The sequence below is a fragment of the Hibiscus syriacus genome, unplaced genomic scaffold (assembly GCF_006381635.1).
Source record: "Hibiscus syriacus cultivar Baekdansim isolate YM2019G1 unplaced genomic scaffold, ASM638163v2 tig00111100_pilon, whole genome shotgun sequence".
In the NCBI taxonomy this organism is placed as follows: domain Eukaryota; kingdom Viridiplantae; phylum Streptophyta; class Magnoliopsida; order Malvales; family Malvaceae; genus Hibiscus; species Hibiscus syriacus.
In genome coordinates, this window is record NW_024062985.1 from 363392 (window position 1) to 379381 (window position 15990).

At 33.4% G+C, this 15990-nt stretch overlaps 1 protein-coding gene and 2 pseudogenes across 3 annotated transcripts in view; all 3 read right to left on the reverse strand.

The window, feature by feature from the left end:
- Window positions 1-1412: 1412 nt before the first annotated feature.
- LOC120153418 (UDP-D-xylose:L-fucose alpha-1,3-D-xylosyltransferase MGP4-like) overlaps window positions 1413-15990 on the reverse strand; it is a 35846-nt gene continuing 21268 nt past the window's right edge. The window contains exons 3-7 of one of the 3 annotated variants that reach the window (XM_039165370.1): window positions 14159-14656; window positions 13902-14063; window positions 13268-13483; window positions 12323-12784; window positions 1413-1424 (exon numbers count right to left, since the gene is read on the reverse strand). In XM_039165370.1, coding sequence (XP_039021301.1) covers window positions 12575-12784; window positions 13268-13483; window positions 13902-14063; window positions 14159-14656 — 1086 coding nt within the window. In that variant the 3' untranslated portion in view covers window positions 1413-1424; window positions 12323-12574. Of the gene's footprint in view, window positions 1425-12222; window positions 12785-13267; window positions 13484-13901; window positions 14064-14158; window positions 14832-15990 lie in introns of those variants that run through there. The other 2 variants (XM_039165368.1, XM_039165369.1) reach the window with 2 other exon arrangements.
- On the reverse strand, window positions 1803-2717 carry LOC120153419 (annotated as a pseudogene).
- Window positions 6388-11649, reverse strand: LOC120153415 (annotated as a pseudogene).

A 15990-nucleotide genomic window follows, 5' to 3' on the forward strand; every position in this document is an offset into this window, starting at 1 on the left:
TTGACGTGATATTTTTACACGTGTTCTGTTGTTGATATAACATATGTCGACTCATTATTTTAGGTGATATGACACATGTCATATCATGACTTTGGAAAACATGTCAATATCACATCATTAATTGAACATATATTAAAATACAACGTCAACAATATACGTTGACAATTAACCAATTAATGGTTTCCATCTAATAGGATATGTTTTGTCAAAAATTAAAACATTAAATGTTAAAATGCTAAAAAAAACAAAATGATTATTTATACAAATATTAGGGGTAATTTTGTCAATATGCTATTTTTATTTTGAGAAGCGTTCGAACCAAAATAAGAATGACTATTAGTTCAACAGCATTCATTGGTTGCTTGCTTTTATGATGTATGATTTTTTTGTATATAATATTACGTTGGCTTTAGAATATATGTGTTGGTTGAGCCTGCGATTAATGAATATTTTCGTTCATTTTTTTAAATATTTTTAGGTTCTCATTTTTTATGACTGATACTCAAAGATGTCAGAATAATATGTCTCAGTATGTAGTTATCTTATTCTCTTACTTGTAAGGCTATCATTAATTACTCACTATTATATTTTATTTATAATGGTCAAATGTATATCTAATATTGTTTTAAATTATATCCTTTATAATTAATGCTACTACATAAACTATTTCATAAGAAAAATCAGATTAATCTTATGATTGTTGGCTAAGCGCCTGGCCCTTATGTGAGAGAGAAAAATAACGTAAAAATTTTAAAAATAAAAAAATATCATATTAATATTGTTGTTAATTACTTAACAACCAATGATAAAAATAAAATATAATATTAAATATGATTTTTGTTTTTAATAAATAATAATTGAATGATCAAAATATAATCACATTAATAAGTGGGCAACTAAATAGGTAGTTTACCCAATAATAATAATAAAAATAATAAAATTTAAAAGTATTAAAATAGTAAATACAACCACATTAACCCAAAACTCTATTAATAAAAATATCATAAATACAATATTAAAAATATATATTAAGTATTAAATTACTATTTCAATATGTGTAATGCCTTTTAAATATTATACTAATATACAATATAAATATTTAATAAATTACACCACAAATACTTAGTTATCAAGTAAAAATGTAATAAATGATCCATGAACAAACCCTCTTATTTTGAAGATAATATAATTTAAAAAGACAGAGATTATGTAATATTTTTTTAATAGCTTAGGGCAGTATATGTTTAGGATTTTTTTAGTCATTAACAATACAAATCATATAGACACAATTGTTTGAACTCATGATCTCAAAGGATAATAACGTTCCTTTTAATCACTAAGATTGTTCAAAATTATGTAAAATTTTAAAATATTTAAAAAATTAGTGAGAATAACAATCTTATAGTTGGAGGAAGAATGTGTTACTTTGTTAATATATATATATATATATATTTGAAATAATGGTTAACTAGGTCCCATCAATGGCATATGTAGTGAAACATTGAGGTGAGACAATTGAATTTTCCTTTCTCCATGTTCTATATACGGACAGAAGAAGAGAAGGCACAAATAAACATGTTTTTGTTTATCTTAGAACTTCTAAAAATGGTGAAAATTTTAGCATTACCCAAGCTCTTCTCATTTCATTGTAAAAGAACAATGGCAGCATTGAGGCCATGATGAATATTGTTGATTATAATTACAAGGTCTGCAAGCACATAATGCTATAATTTGCCAGACGATCTAACCTGTCAACAGAGATATCTTCAAAGTTTCAAAGAAAACTTCCATAAAATCCCATCAATAACCATGTCTCACACCAGCTTGGACCACAACTAATGACACAGCGAAGAACAAAACAGAGAAATATGATATTAGTTTAATTTTTAATAGTTTAAGAACGAACATTTTATGTCGTCTAATGATCCATATTCATAAACATCCTAGAACAAATTGACTCTTCTTCATCAGCTTCCACCATGCATCTCTTCAACTTCTCTATCTTTTCCTCATATGAGAGCATGGTTGAATCATTTTCCTGAAATGAAACAAAGGGAAAAAAAAGTTCAGAATCTGTGAACTGTTTAAGTTTAGGGTTTGGGAATAATACCTATTGATCTTTTGCAATGGAGAACGGCCTCATAAATTGGGTTCTCAAGATAACATGAATCACCCCCCATTGAAGTACTACAAGCTGTGATCTGTTGCGTAGACCCTTTTGGTGCGCTGTTCCAGCTCTTAGTTATCCTCCTCTCAATATCATCAACCCTGTTACTTTTTCTTAAGCACCCTAGCTTTTGGCACAAAGGTCTCAGATGCTCAAAAAGATTTCTCAACATTTTCTTTGTTGATTTCCTGTACTTTCCGAGAAAGCTGCAATGAATCCTCCTCTCCATGGGGATTTGGTCAGTTCTTGAAGAAAAGGGTGGGGTTTCCATGGAATCTAAGGTGTTGCATGAATCTGTCTTTGAAGGATCAATATAAACAGGTCTGATGAAGCCATTGGTAAAAAGCTCATCGGCATGAACAAAAGGTTCAGGAGTAGGAGCAATGGAATCGAACTTGAAGTTGTGGTCTATGAGAAATCTATCTGAATCTTCACAATAGTTGCTAAAGGAATCTCTGGGGACTCATGGAGACCGTGTAAGGAGGGTTTACGGTCAGATAACCAACTGTAAGAGAAACTATCAGTGGCTATAGATTGTGAGGTTTCCATATTATCAACCATTGATGTGTTGGAATAATGAAGGATTTAAAGGAATCTTATAAAGGTGTGAAATGACCACAAAACCAGGGTGACGATGGGGGCATACATTTGTCTGTTCTGTCCAAGTCAAGCAGGAGACAAATGGGCCAATGCAATCTGGAAACCAAATCCACTGTAGCTTCTATGTTTTTTATGATCTGTTTTCTTATTTATAATATCATGTCAGTGATGAGAAAATAGTAAAATACCCAACATCGATCTTATTACCACACGTATGAACCCTGAATCTGAATTTGTCATATAAACTGTAATTTCTTGGCAGATGCAGCTGTAGAGCAGGCGATGGAAAGAAAAAACTAAGCCACAGGCGGCATAAGAAAAAGGGTCTCAGACGTCTTTGATGCCGATGCTTGATGTTTTCATTGAAGAAAATTCATGTCCTCTCTGACATAAACGGAGCGCATGGAACAAACAAGAAAAAACAAAGAAAGTGTACATTACACAATCTAAACAACGCCTGTGACAAGTGGGAGTTTCAGCACCCAAATAGAAAACAAGAGAAACAAACAAAAGATCATGGTATAAGGTGGTGTTGTTCGATTTTTAAATTCCAAGTAGAATTATATATTTAAGTCATGGATTTAAGAATTCTTTAAGTGGTAACTGACATAATACGTAAGAAGAAGTTAAATAGCAAGCGTAAAAGATAAAGCAGCACTGGGAGGTAGAAGATGAAAACATTACAGCAAAGGCGGAACATTAAATATTTAATAAAAGAGGGGGACCTAAGTGGTCGAACTAGAAATGGATGCCAAAACCTTTTCCGACAAGTAAAGTGACTAACAATTAGGAATTTACATAACACCAACGTCTAAGGTCCCTCATTGCGTAACTGTATGCACAACCACTTCCTAACCCACGCCCCAATTTATACCCAAATTTAAAACATATATTTTATAAGGATGATTTATATTTAATTTAAAAATAATATATATCTAATAACTATTTAAATAGAAAATTTTAAAAGATTAAATCAAATTCCTTGATTTTTTTGGGTTCTGTTCTCTCGTACTATTTTGTTTCGTTCATGCTGGGAGATGGTAAAAATAGGAATCGTATTCCTTGATTTTTTAACAACCATCAATTAGCGTCTCAAAAGTTATATATTAATATGATTATTATTTTTAAAAATTATAAATAATTTAAACGTTATAATTTATACTCCATTTTTAAAACAAGACACGAGTTTATTGGTTCAAAAATAGATTTGAACCTCCCAATAAGGAAGATCGTGCTTACATAAATCGATTATTTTTTTCATGCACGATGTAAGTGTGTAAATGAATAAAAAGTTCGATGAAATATTTATGAATGTTTTGTAAAATATTCGTTTATATTAATTTATTAAACTAAATAAATGAGTATGAATAAAATTTTTATGTTAATTTAATAAACAAGCTAACACTAATATATGCGTATTTGGTTCGTTTATATTCACAAACTCTTTTGAAATCTCTTTTACCTGGTTATCCCCTTTTATTTTTTTATATTTTAAATATTGGAGAAGGTAGATACTAAATTGAACATATGATGAACTTTAGAGTTTAAATTGTGAAATCTAACGAGCTTAAGGATTAGTGACACAATTTCACCATTTTTAACATAAAAACGAACATGCTTGTAAATATTTTGACAAATATAAAATGAATATGTTTGTGTTAAGCGAACATGTTCATGAACACTAAACGAACCAAACACGAACATATTTAAAAATAAACAAACGACCATGAATATAATATTTAAAATTTAAATGAACACGAATCAAATATGAATATATTTAAAATAAAAAAACAAACACAAACATAATATTATTCGTTAAAACTCGATTTATTTACCTTCCTACCTTCCTTGGGTACATCCTTTCTAAAATGGTCAAACCACAAATTTGGTCCTTCATTATTTCGTGTCTTCTTAATTTGGTCTTTGCATCTACGTACGATTATTCACTAATCAATAGATGCCAGTAGTTGACTTGAAATGTATTAAACACAACCCCAAAATACCGAACACCATTAAAATTTTAACGAGTTGACTTTCTTAAGCAATCTGTTTGTGTATTAAAAATCACCTAATCTCACCTAATATGTATTAATAACATGTAAGTAAACAATTAAAATGATTACTTCGTATTTAAAAAAAAACCATCATCTCATACAATTTTATATTAATCATCAACTTTCATATATTGCATTTGATTACTTACATTATCGATTAATCACAAAATAATTATTAGAACGATTAAATGTATTATGTTGATAACATAGAACATTAACAAAATATGTTAGTTTTTAATTTGCGTCATATACTTTAATATTCAATAAATAAATCTCTACTCAAAAATGTCTCTTTGATTCTCTCTCTCACCCGATGGCTCTCTCTCCTGCTTCACATTCTTTGCCGAATTCATAAGCGTCTTCGAAAAAAGAAATTGTAAGAAAGAGGAAAGGAAGCATCATGAGGTTCATTTTTATCCTTTGCAAATATAAGACCTACAACATGGCAAAATCATATACGAGAGAGATGCTTACTTGTAATATTTTATATAATATGAATCAGAGACGGAGCTAGGATCATATATTGAGCGGGACAAAGTTCTTTTATACCAAAGGAATAAGAATCCGTTAAGTATTTAAATCTAATAGTTGAGAATGAAAAGTCATATTTGACTAATATTTAAATTAAAAAAGACATAAAATACTGTCGTACTCAAATTTTGTTGGAATGGTACAGTGCCTCCAAACCATTATGAGATTAACATCAATAATCATCATACTAAAAAAGTTCATCCTGGTTAGTTTTTTAATCTTCTAAAGTTGATATTAGAAAACCTATGCAACACCTCTAACTTAATCATAAACTAAGATGGAGATATCATATCGATCTATTGGAGAGTATTTATTCGATTCAAAGTCAACTATATACAGTAAAAACATGGATATGCTAAACTTTAAGGACTAAATAGTCATCATAGAAAACTAAAGTACTAAATAGAAATACATGACATTTAAAAGGCTTAATTTGATTATTTAACTCAAATTGTAAAGGTGAGTCTTGAAATCCTATCTTTGGTGTCAAAACCTATATGTGAGTTTCGAAACTCTTATGTTGGTTTCAATACTAATTACTGAAATTCTCAGTTTCGAAACTCAGAATCCAGTAGCCGATCTTACCTCAAAAGTGCTTCCCGCTATCAAAGGTTCTTCCAAGTATTGAGGTGTGATGCTGTGGTCGAAGTACTATGATGACCAAACTGGATACAATTCTTCCATCAAAAGCAATGTTTAATTTCTATTTGTATGTCAAATCGTGTAACCATGCCCTGAACTTTATGGTAAGATAATATTTTTTTAATGTTTTATATTAACATAATATCGATTTCATTACTTGAAAAGGAATAAAACTAAAAGTAGAGTGACATTTAATATCGAAAATAGAATTTAAAATTGAGAGGAAAACTATTTTAGTATACAGTTTGAGCCATTCATGAACATCAATTGACCAGAAGGATGCCGTTAGCTACATACAGTAATACTCGCATGTAAATAAATTTCTTTCTGACACAAGGCCTAGAAGCAGAAGAAAATGGTAGAACAAAATCAAAAATTGAAGAACTATCAAATTAGAATCTACTGCCAAGTATGCAGAACAGGAATGGAACTAGTTTGATGTTACTAGTGTTGAATTTGAGTTTTCAATATCTTCTGCAAGAGGTTTCACATACTTCCCTAACGCTTTTTGATGGTGTTTATGCCTCATCCTCTCTAGTTTATCCTTGCTTTTTTGCTTCCTTGTCTCTTTCTGCCTGTTCCGGAGATTTCTCTCTCTGTCGAGAACACCTTGCCATACGACCTCGCCTGTTGACGGCCATAACCATCGTCTTTTTGGGTGGTCAGAATCTACTTCCTCGGCTAAATCCTCGTCCATGGCCTTTAAGGTGTTAAATGAAAACCATTTGATCCACATTTTACCCTTACGACCCTTGAACTTGTGGTATTCTTGCATCATACCAGTTTCAGGGTTCACATATACAATCCGACGTGCACTGTGATATGCCCAAACATTTATAAGCAGTTCAAGCACCCGTGAGTAGCAACGCTTGTCCTGTAGAACACAATCACAACATTGAAAACAGCATTTGGCTACTTATAGGCTGAGACAGATTTCAGAAAGTTCAATGAACAAGTTATTTCCCAGTCATTTGAGATTAACTTTCATGATAATAATGCACTTCATGGTTACCTTTGAGAAACTGAGATAACAGTGACCACTTAGATGATGCTCCTCATACATTTGTGCATCTAATGAATCCACAAACATCCTGCAAAATGCAAATGAAACATTAAAATGTTTACAAATCAACATAGTTTTGACTGTTAATGCAGAGAAGCCATCGTGTTTATCAGTTCTTACCTTGAAAACATAACAAACTCTAAGAAGGACTTCGTTGGCAAAGCCCAACTCTGCATGACAGACCATGTGCCTCCTTCTTCAGGCATGGGAGGCAAAGAGTTCAAATCATGCTGTAAGCCATACATTCTTTTAAGAGTCTCAGAGAATACAAACCTGCAATGAAATGATAAACGATTTAAGGCATTTTTATTGTAGAATTTCATGCTTTTGCCGCTGAAATAATTGCTCAACTTTACAGATCTTACTTGCAATTTCCAGCATTTATAGCATCACAAAATGACCAGAAGTCCCTCTGCATGCTGTTTCTTGGATCCATGTCCATCCGGACCCAAAAGTATAATGCATCACCATACTTCCGCTTCTCAATGGTGTCTAACAATGAAGTTTGAGCAACATCAGACAAGGATGCCTGTTATACCCCACAATTAGGTGAGTAAAGAGGACAGATAAAAGAACAAGATATATTTCCTTCAAGGTGTTGCTAAGCCAAATGGCATAATTCTCACCAATTAATCCAAAAGCGAAAAAAATGCATACAGAGACAAAATAATGAGGCGAGGGGTTGGACACTTTCCATTACCTTCCGAGCTGTTGCTCTCCATGACTGAAACCCTATCCAGGCATTCCTGTGTAGACGGTCAATCCGGTTAGCAATAGCAAAGAAGGCCCCATATTCACCAAGAGTGTCTCGGTAGTATGGGTTGTTAAGAAGTTGCAGCCGAGACGGTCCATCAACATCATCCATCCCTGGTCTTCGACCTTTGGTAGACTACAACATCCATTGACATATTTTTCAAGTGCCACTCAAAATTATAACAGTACATTCATGCTTTCTTTTTACAACTTCAATAAATTGTTTAGAAATAAGTTTTAAAGAAATTCTTGATTTCATTTTAAGCAAATCAATAAGTGGAACAAAAGAAAAATGCAAACTCATATAATTCTTTCACAAACTTACCAATCCAAATCCTCGATAAAGAGAATTTTGGTGCAGGAAAGGCCATGTTCCTTCACCAAAATAAGGTTCATATATACAAAATGGTTGACCAATCCTTTCAAGCTCCCTTTCATCCCTTTCATGCAAGTCGTTCCTCATACGGTCAGCCCTCTTGGCATTTCGATATACATCCTCCCAGGTGCCACGAGGTTGATCAGTTCTATCTTTTAACTACAAGACATTTGAAAAAGCATGAATCTTCATTAAGGAACAACATAAACAAAGACGGCTGATATTGTTCAACTAAACTTTTGGGTAACATAATTTCGCAGAACAATTCTTACCTCTTGCTCCTCTCGTCTCCTTTGGTATTGAGACTATGAATCTTTTTTTCTTCCTCCCAAATCTCATATGAAAATGAATCATCCATAGCAATTAATGAACCAAGTTTCTCCCTTCGAGAATGGTTCCATTGTTCCTCTAAGGTGTTTAAAAATTTTGAACTCCTGTCTTCGAAAGTAGAATTTAGAAAATCCTGAAACAGGTTCCACTGCCATTTTTCTTTCAACTTTGAAGGAAGTTCTGCAACAACCTTAGGAGGCGCAACTTCTGATGGAAGCTTGAGAACATTTTCCAGGAGAAAGGCATATCCTTCAACAGTTTCCGGAACCATCAAGTTTTTAACAGTTCCTCTGCCAATTGAAGCAATATTGCGCGCCAATGGCGACAATTTTCCATTTGGTATCACTTCCAAAATGATTTGAGTCAAAACTCTAATATTCTCCTTAGGGAAAATATAACCGTTTACCCTGTCATCAACCTAATTGTACTGCCAAGTCAGTAGTTTGTTTGCCTAATGATCCCAAATATCCATGAAGAGAAAAGAGCGGCAGAGGCTTACATATTTCCTGATATTGGAGAGTTCTGGTGCTATGATTGGTTTACCAAGGGACATGGCTTTCATCAAAATTTCTGGGAATGAGGGCTCCTCAAGAAATGAGCCATATATCACAAGGTCAGTCATGCTGAGAACTTTGTCAACATCTTCCTCGATGACCATATGCTTCACCACACCACTAGGATAACTCAAATTAAGAGCAATTCTCTAGGGGAAAATGGAATATACGTGAAATAGAGAAAATAAGTGAGAAGCTTGAAAACTACGTCCACATATGAGCTCAACCACAACATTTGATAAACTATAAAGTGTTTATGGTCATACCTCAACAGCCATGCTGTAGTTGCCTGTTGAATCACTGCTTAAAATGATGATTTTCATATGTGAATTTGAATTCTTGTCGGATGAAAAGTCAGCAAAGAGGGGAAGCAGAGCTTGCAAAATAAGGGCATGCTCCAACCACAAGCCTCTGTACATAAATTGACTTCCAACAACCGCAAAGAGTAGTTCTTCAGGTCCATAGCCCATCTTCTTACGTTGGTTATCTTTGTACAAATTCATTAAATTGTCTCCGTTCAATACTGCAGCAGGGGAACCAGGAATGACATAATAGTTTCCAGAATCGAATGTAGAATACAACATCTGCGGAAGTTAGAGTAAGAAATCAAATCACTAGAAGCAAATCACAAGTTCTAAAGCACTCTTAGAAGCACAAGCATTATGGGAAACTGAAACCACATGAACTAAGAATTGAAGTAAAAACTGGCTCAATATAAATCAGTTACTCTGATATTTCCTAATAAAATAGGAGCATTATCACTTTAGTTGAATGGATTTGTCCCATTGTTCAGACCTTCCTAATGGGACTTGATAGCACCTATATACTTCCACAACTTTTAGTTAATAGTATGTTAACAATGAATAAATGATTTTCTGATATATTACCGGAAGTGCATGGTTTGGGAAGACAACGACAGTAGCCCGACTGAAAACCTTTTTCCAGTCATTCACAAGCTCAATCTGCCCACTTGAAGTGTATTCTCTAGAACGTACAGCGAGTGCTCTTTCGGGGATTGTCCATATAAGTGGAATAGATTTGAAAGGTTCCTGCATAAAACTATAACAAGTAAACTCATTCATGTTAATAGAGTCAGACAAGTAACACTTCCGGTGAAATTTTTAAACATACATCGTAAAAGATCAAATACAAAACAAATTAATGTATCGAGCATGTATGCTAAAGTAATCTTAAAGAATATCATACCTAGAAAAGACACTCTTGGCCTCAAGAGAGCTAACAAGTATGCCATCATAGCTGCAAAACAATATATCATAATTATACACCCAAAAGAACAAAATTCTATACAGGAGAAACTCAATCATTTTAAGGAAGAAAAGGAAGTCTTATTCTGAATGAAAGCAAAAAGCCTCCACAATCACTTGATCAAATTTCTCAATATAAGAACTAATGTACATAACTGATACATATATGAATAGTTCAGTGGATATATAAGATGAAGACCCTCAATTAAACATTGTCAAATAAAGTATCAATCCTAAAGTGGAATTTTTGGAGATTACAAGCAAAGACACATACTTGAGCCAATCAACAGCAGTCCCGTTTGGTCCGACTTCAAGAACGGTGACTGGAACTCTGATGCTTTGCCAAACATTGCGCACAGGACCATCTTCAAGGGAGTAGACCTTCCATGAAAGTAATTAAAACAGATGAAGCTAAGATGAACCGTTAACTTCAACTTCTACGAGTTTGTTAGTCATATTCAATGCTATCACCACAAACATTCCCAGAAATATAAGCACTATATTTTCAGCTGAAAAGATGGCTAGAGTATACTTGAATGAGCAGCAAAATTCCAAATATATATATATCAACTCACAAATGATTAAGTGTCCAGAAGTCAATGTCATTTACCTGAAGTTCATAACCAATCTCTCTCAATGCAGCTGCGATGGTCACCATTAGCAATTGTTGTGGGTCAACCAATAGATCGGGAAAGACCTTCAAGTACAAAATTCGAGGTGTAAAAAAGAAGTCTTGATAACAGCAGACAGCAAAAGATCCAACAACAAAAACTTATTGAATAAAATAAAATGAAAAAGATAATTTTCACTAACCAGTGCCAGCTGAGGTTTTCTGTATTGGAAACGGTGTTGACTCCGGTTGAAAGCAGATGAAGATTCCAAATTGACTAGCTTATTTTCTCTCTGAAATTTCTCTAAAAGCTTGCTGGGTTCCAATCTGATATCTTCACCAAAATCAAGCCCACCCATATCCTTCAAATACCTCAATTCTCCAAATACCGAATCTTTATCATCCAAGAAGGAATCTTGAGATTTGTCCATCACTGAACCAGGCAAAAACATTTGAAAGAAGACCACGAAGAAGAGGAAAACAGCAACGGTGCAAACCCATTGGAGATAATCTAGCTTCTTGAAAAGCAAAAACCGAGAAAGTCTCGATCTGGGTCGGGTGGGGAATGGGTTTCTTTCGTTCCTACTAGCGGCTCTCTTCAACGAGTTCCCGTTTTCCAAGGAACCCATTTACATTCTCATTAAAAAAAACCTTAGCTCTTGAAACCCAAGAAGAAAGCTCAATCTAAATAGGAAAAAAGAGGAAACAAAGCAAAAGACTCAAGTGGCGTTTAAAAGTTTATTTAATACAGAAAGATGAAGCTTGTGACTAAAAAAGGGCTATAGCATTCAGATGGATTCCAATGGTCATTGAATTGCCAAAGATGAATAGAGAGTGACAGAAGGGCAGCAAGGGGTTGAATCTATATTACTATTCCCCCTTATATCAACGTGCACTGTCTTTAATTGTTTTCTTGCCTGCCTTAAATAATTAAGATTTTCCTTTCACGTATTTTCTTTAAAAATAAATATATTTTGGGTTTAATTATCACCGGCTGTTAAATATTTAGTTCTCCATCTCTCCAATAAATATAAAGATTGTTCTTTGAGGTGTGATTTGTTATTAATAAAACAAAATTCATTTAGTAACTACTCTAAAATAAATTGATTATCGACTTAAACAATACATCTATTTTAAGAAACATTCAGTTGCTGTTGGCCGACACTTTTTTCAACCAAGATTGTTATTTTTTTTATTCAATTAACAAGGCTAATTACCTTTCAACCAAACGCAAATAAAATTATTGCATCTCTGGGATAGATCCATTCAAAACCATACAGCGAACAGATTGCATTTGCATTATGTCAAGGAAAACAAATGCGGAAGAAATTGATTGATTTCATCAGGTCTGGAAACGAAGTTATAATTGAACAACACAATATTTGGAATTTGCCCTTGATTGAACCCTATTTAAATGAAAGAATTTTGCTGAAGAAAATGAGCATTTCTCAGCTGCTAAGGGTCCATGTTATCTGCACTCTCAGCTCCTAATGATCAATGTTTATCCGAGAGGTTCCAAGCAGATGCTTTTGAGAAGAAGATGACCCAACTGGATGATCCACCTTTTAGGGTGGTTGTTGAGGCTGTAATTGATTGTGCAGAAAGCAATCCCTAGGTATTTCGGTTTTTTCATAATCTGCCCAGAGGGGACTCGAGGACATGATCATCAACCAACCACAGGCCATAGTCTCGGAAGCGCTTGATCTTCTTCTCAAAGCCGAGGATGTAATTATTATGAATTATGACATGCATCCCCTTGGTTTGCTGCACCCATGTCTTGTTCTTGAAATACAATCCTCCGGTTGGAAATGCTGCCTGAGGAAGCAGGTAGAGATCCACCTGCAGAACATATTGTCCATGTATGATTATCAGAAAACTAAATCTTACTACCAGACATAGATCACACACCATCGATTACAAATATCAAAGAGAGAAGGCTCATAAAACCACAAATCTCACACAGCAGAGTGTTTACATACCCAAACCAAAAGCAACAGTTTGCCATGGACCAGAAATGTAAGGACACAGGCAAAATGCACTTCTAAAGAATATCAGATTGGATTAAACATAGATGTTCCTTTGGCATTATGATAAGCCAATCTTCCATGTTACAGATTTCCAAAAGATGCAACTACACGTGACTGAGAATAATGAATACACTAAGTGCAGCACTGGTGAAAGGTCATACATCAATTAGCAATGTTTTTCAAATTATGGCAAGATGAACAAGCACGCGATATTGTCTGAACTCCAAATGAGAACTATTAGGTACATATATGCTACAAACTCAAAATTGAAATGCAAGAAGATGCATAAGCATACCACTCCGGCAGTTTTTAGTAGAGCCCAGTTAAAAGCAGGCTGATCATTTGCTTTCTGTGCTTTGGACCATGGCTGAGCTTGAAGTTCTTCAATCCATTTCTTCATTACTAGTTTTGCTCCATCTGTAGCACGCAGAAAAATCATACAACTACAAATATAAGGGCGACCCTTTTTCCCTGGAGGTGGCAAATCATGGGAATGGTTCAGTGGCTTCACCTGATCAACCAAAGAGAAGCATTAAGCAACTTTATGAGAAAGAAGCAGAGTTAGCAAAATATTTCCAGTGCATAGCAGCCTAGTCCTAGAGAAACAAGGTATGGTCTTGTTTCCATTCTCTCCATTCTTTTTACTACTATTTCCAAATTCTCAGAAAAGGAAAAACAAAATAAATAAGGGTACCCTCCCATTGCATACAATCCGATTTAACTATTATTCATGGCTTAACAATCATGTTGACAGTAGAATTGTTTAAGATAAGCCAAAGTTTATTGATTTTTTATAATCTAGTAGAATGGAGTAATCTTAATGAATATTTTGGCTAATCCTGACTTGAATAACACATCAAAACACTGTTTTGTTCTACACTTCTAAGAATGGAACTAAGCAATTTTAAAGCAAAACAGGCTATACATACTGCAGCCATGTCGTCAGTGAAGTAAACATCGTGATTTCCTTCGAAATAAGGGAAGGGATCTCCCAACCACACCATATCAACATCATTATACATAACATTGTAGCCGAGCTCCAAAATTTGCAACAAATGTCGAGGCCTCCTGGCAGTAAAATTGAAGAAACCCTAAATCAAGCACCCAATAAGCATCAATTGAAAATGCTAAGTGAAAAACAAAAGAGATAACTTTCAATAAACAAAACCCAAAGCAGGAATCGAACCTGAGAGCCAAATTTGTGGGCAGTTTGTGAATCAAGAGCTGGCGGGATTAAAACGGCATGGCCAGGCCATTTTTCATTAACCTTGTCAAGAGTAGCATAATCCTCAGCTATCACAAGGACTTTCTCTTGGTGCTTTTGTCTGGTGATACTGATCAGCCAATTGCTGAGAAAAGGCAAGTAAGGTTGACTGACGGCACATACAATTATGGTACCATTTTTGGCGACGAAGGAAGCGGCTTCGGCCAAAGAGTAGTCTCGCCATTTGGAAATAGAAGAAGATGCCCTTTTTGAGTTAGAGAACATGGATTGGGGCATGCCTGACCAGGGCGCGAACACTCCGAGGATTACCATGAGCGAGAGGAGAATAGTTAGGCCTGTTGGACTGAAGATCGAAATGGGTCTTTGCAAGCTTGATGAAGAACGTGGGGAGATTGGGTAGGCGTTTGAGAATGGGTTCTGGATGGGTCGTTGGTGCAAGAATGATGACATTGTTGCCGGTAACACTAAGTTCATAAATTAACGAGCTTGTTTTATGGAGTTTTAAACTAACAGAACGACTTCAACCGGAGGGGGAGGGGAGAATTTGGGTTTAAGGAAACGTGTTTTGAGATCGGATCTGTGAACGATGATCGTTGATGACAATAGCTTTAGAGTAGAAGAATACTGAAAGGGATGATATGATCGTGGGTCGGGTTGTGTTAACAATTTAGATTTGATGGGTTAAATAAAACGAATCATGTCAATAAAATTTCACTTACTAATAAATTTAATTATTAATATTCATAATTTTTATCTTAATATTATTTTTTAACTGAATTTATCATTCATTTTTATTTTTTAATTACATTATATTTAACAAAAATATTGGTTAGAATATCAAATTTCCACTGCATTGAGACGCTTATATCATTTCACATTATTTTATAATAAATTGATATTTTAAATTATTCACTAATATGATATAAAAATAAAAAATAATACTAAATAAATTATAAAATATATTTATTATTAATATTTAGACTAAAATAATACTACGTCAATCATAATTAGTAATTTAATCAATATTTTTATAAATTTAATTAAAACGCAAAATTCTTTTTCATAAACTTATTAAGTGATATCATTAATAAAAAATATATATATAAAATATCTAAATTTAATTTATTGTGTTGACATAATATATATACAGTATTAAAAAAAAAAAATATTAAATTTATACTACATTATAATCACCTAATCAAAAGATAGATAAATAATAAAAAATTAAATTAAAACGTTTTAAAACTTTAAGTATTAGATTAAAATCTGGACAATATATTTGAAAATTTTCTCTCCGGTACACAAACATTCAAAGGTGAAAGATCAAACACCGACAAATTTTCTTAAATAGTACATCGAAAAAAGATTATTTTTTATAAGGGTTGCGATTGTTTTATTTATTTTTCAAAAAATACATTTTATATTAAGTGAAAGATATAAGAAAGACACAATATCTTCTCATATATTTATTTAGAAAAAACATCAAATCTTTCATACATCTTCATCTTTACGAAGATGCCGTATGATCTAAATGTCTTTTTTATTTAATTGTAGATACAACTCTATTTGAAAAAAGAAAATTCGATTTATAATTTTCCTTTCACCTTACTTGAGTAATTTTGTAATTTTGCCGACAAACACCAATATATCACGAAGTATCAAACGAGATGAAAAATAAAGATGAAATTATAGGATTATTGATCAAGGCTGGACCAATTATTGATGAGAGTGGGTAAGGTTACTCATCTTCGTTATCAGATATTTTATACAAATTAATCATTATTTAAAAAAAA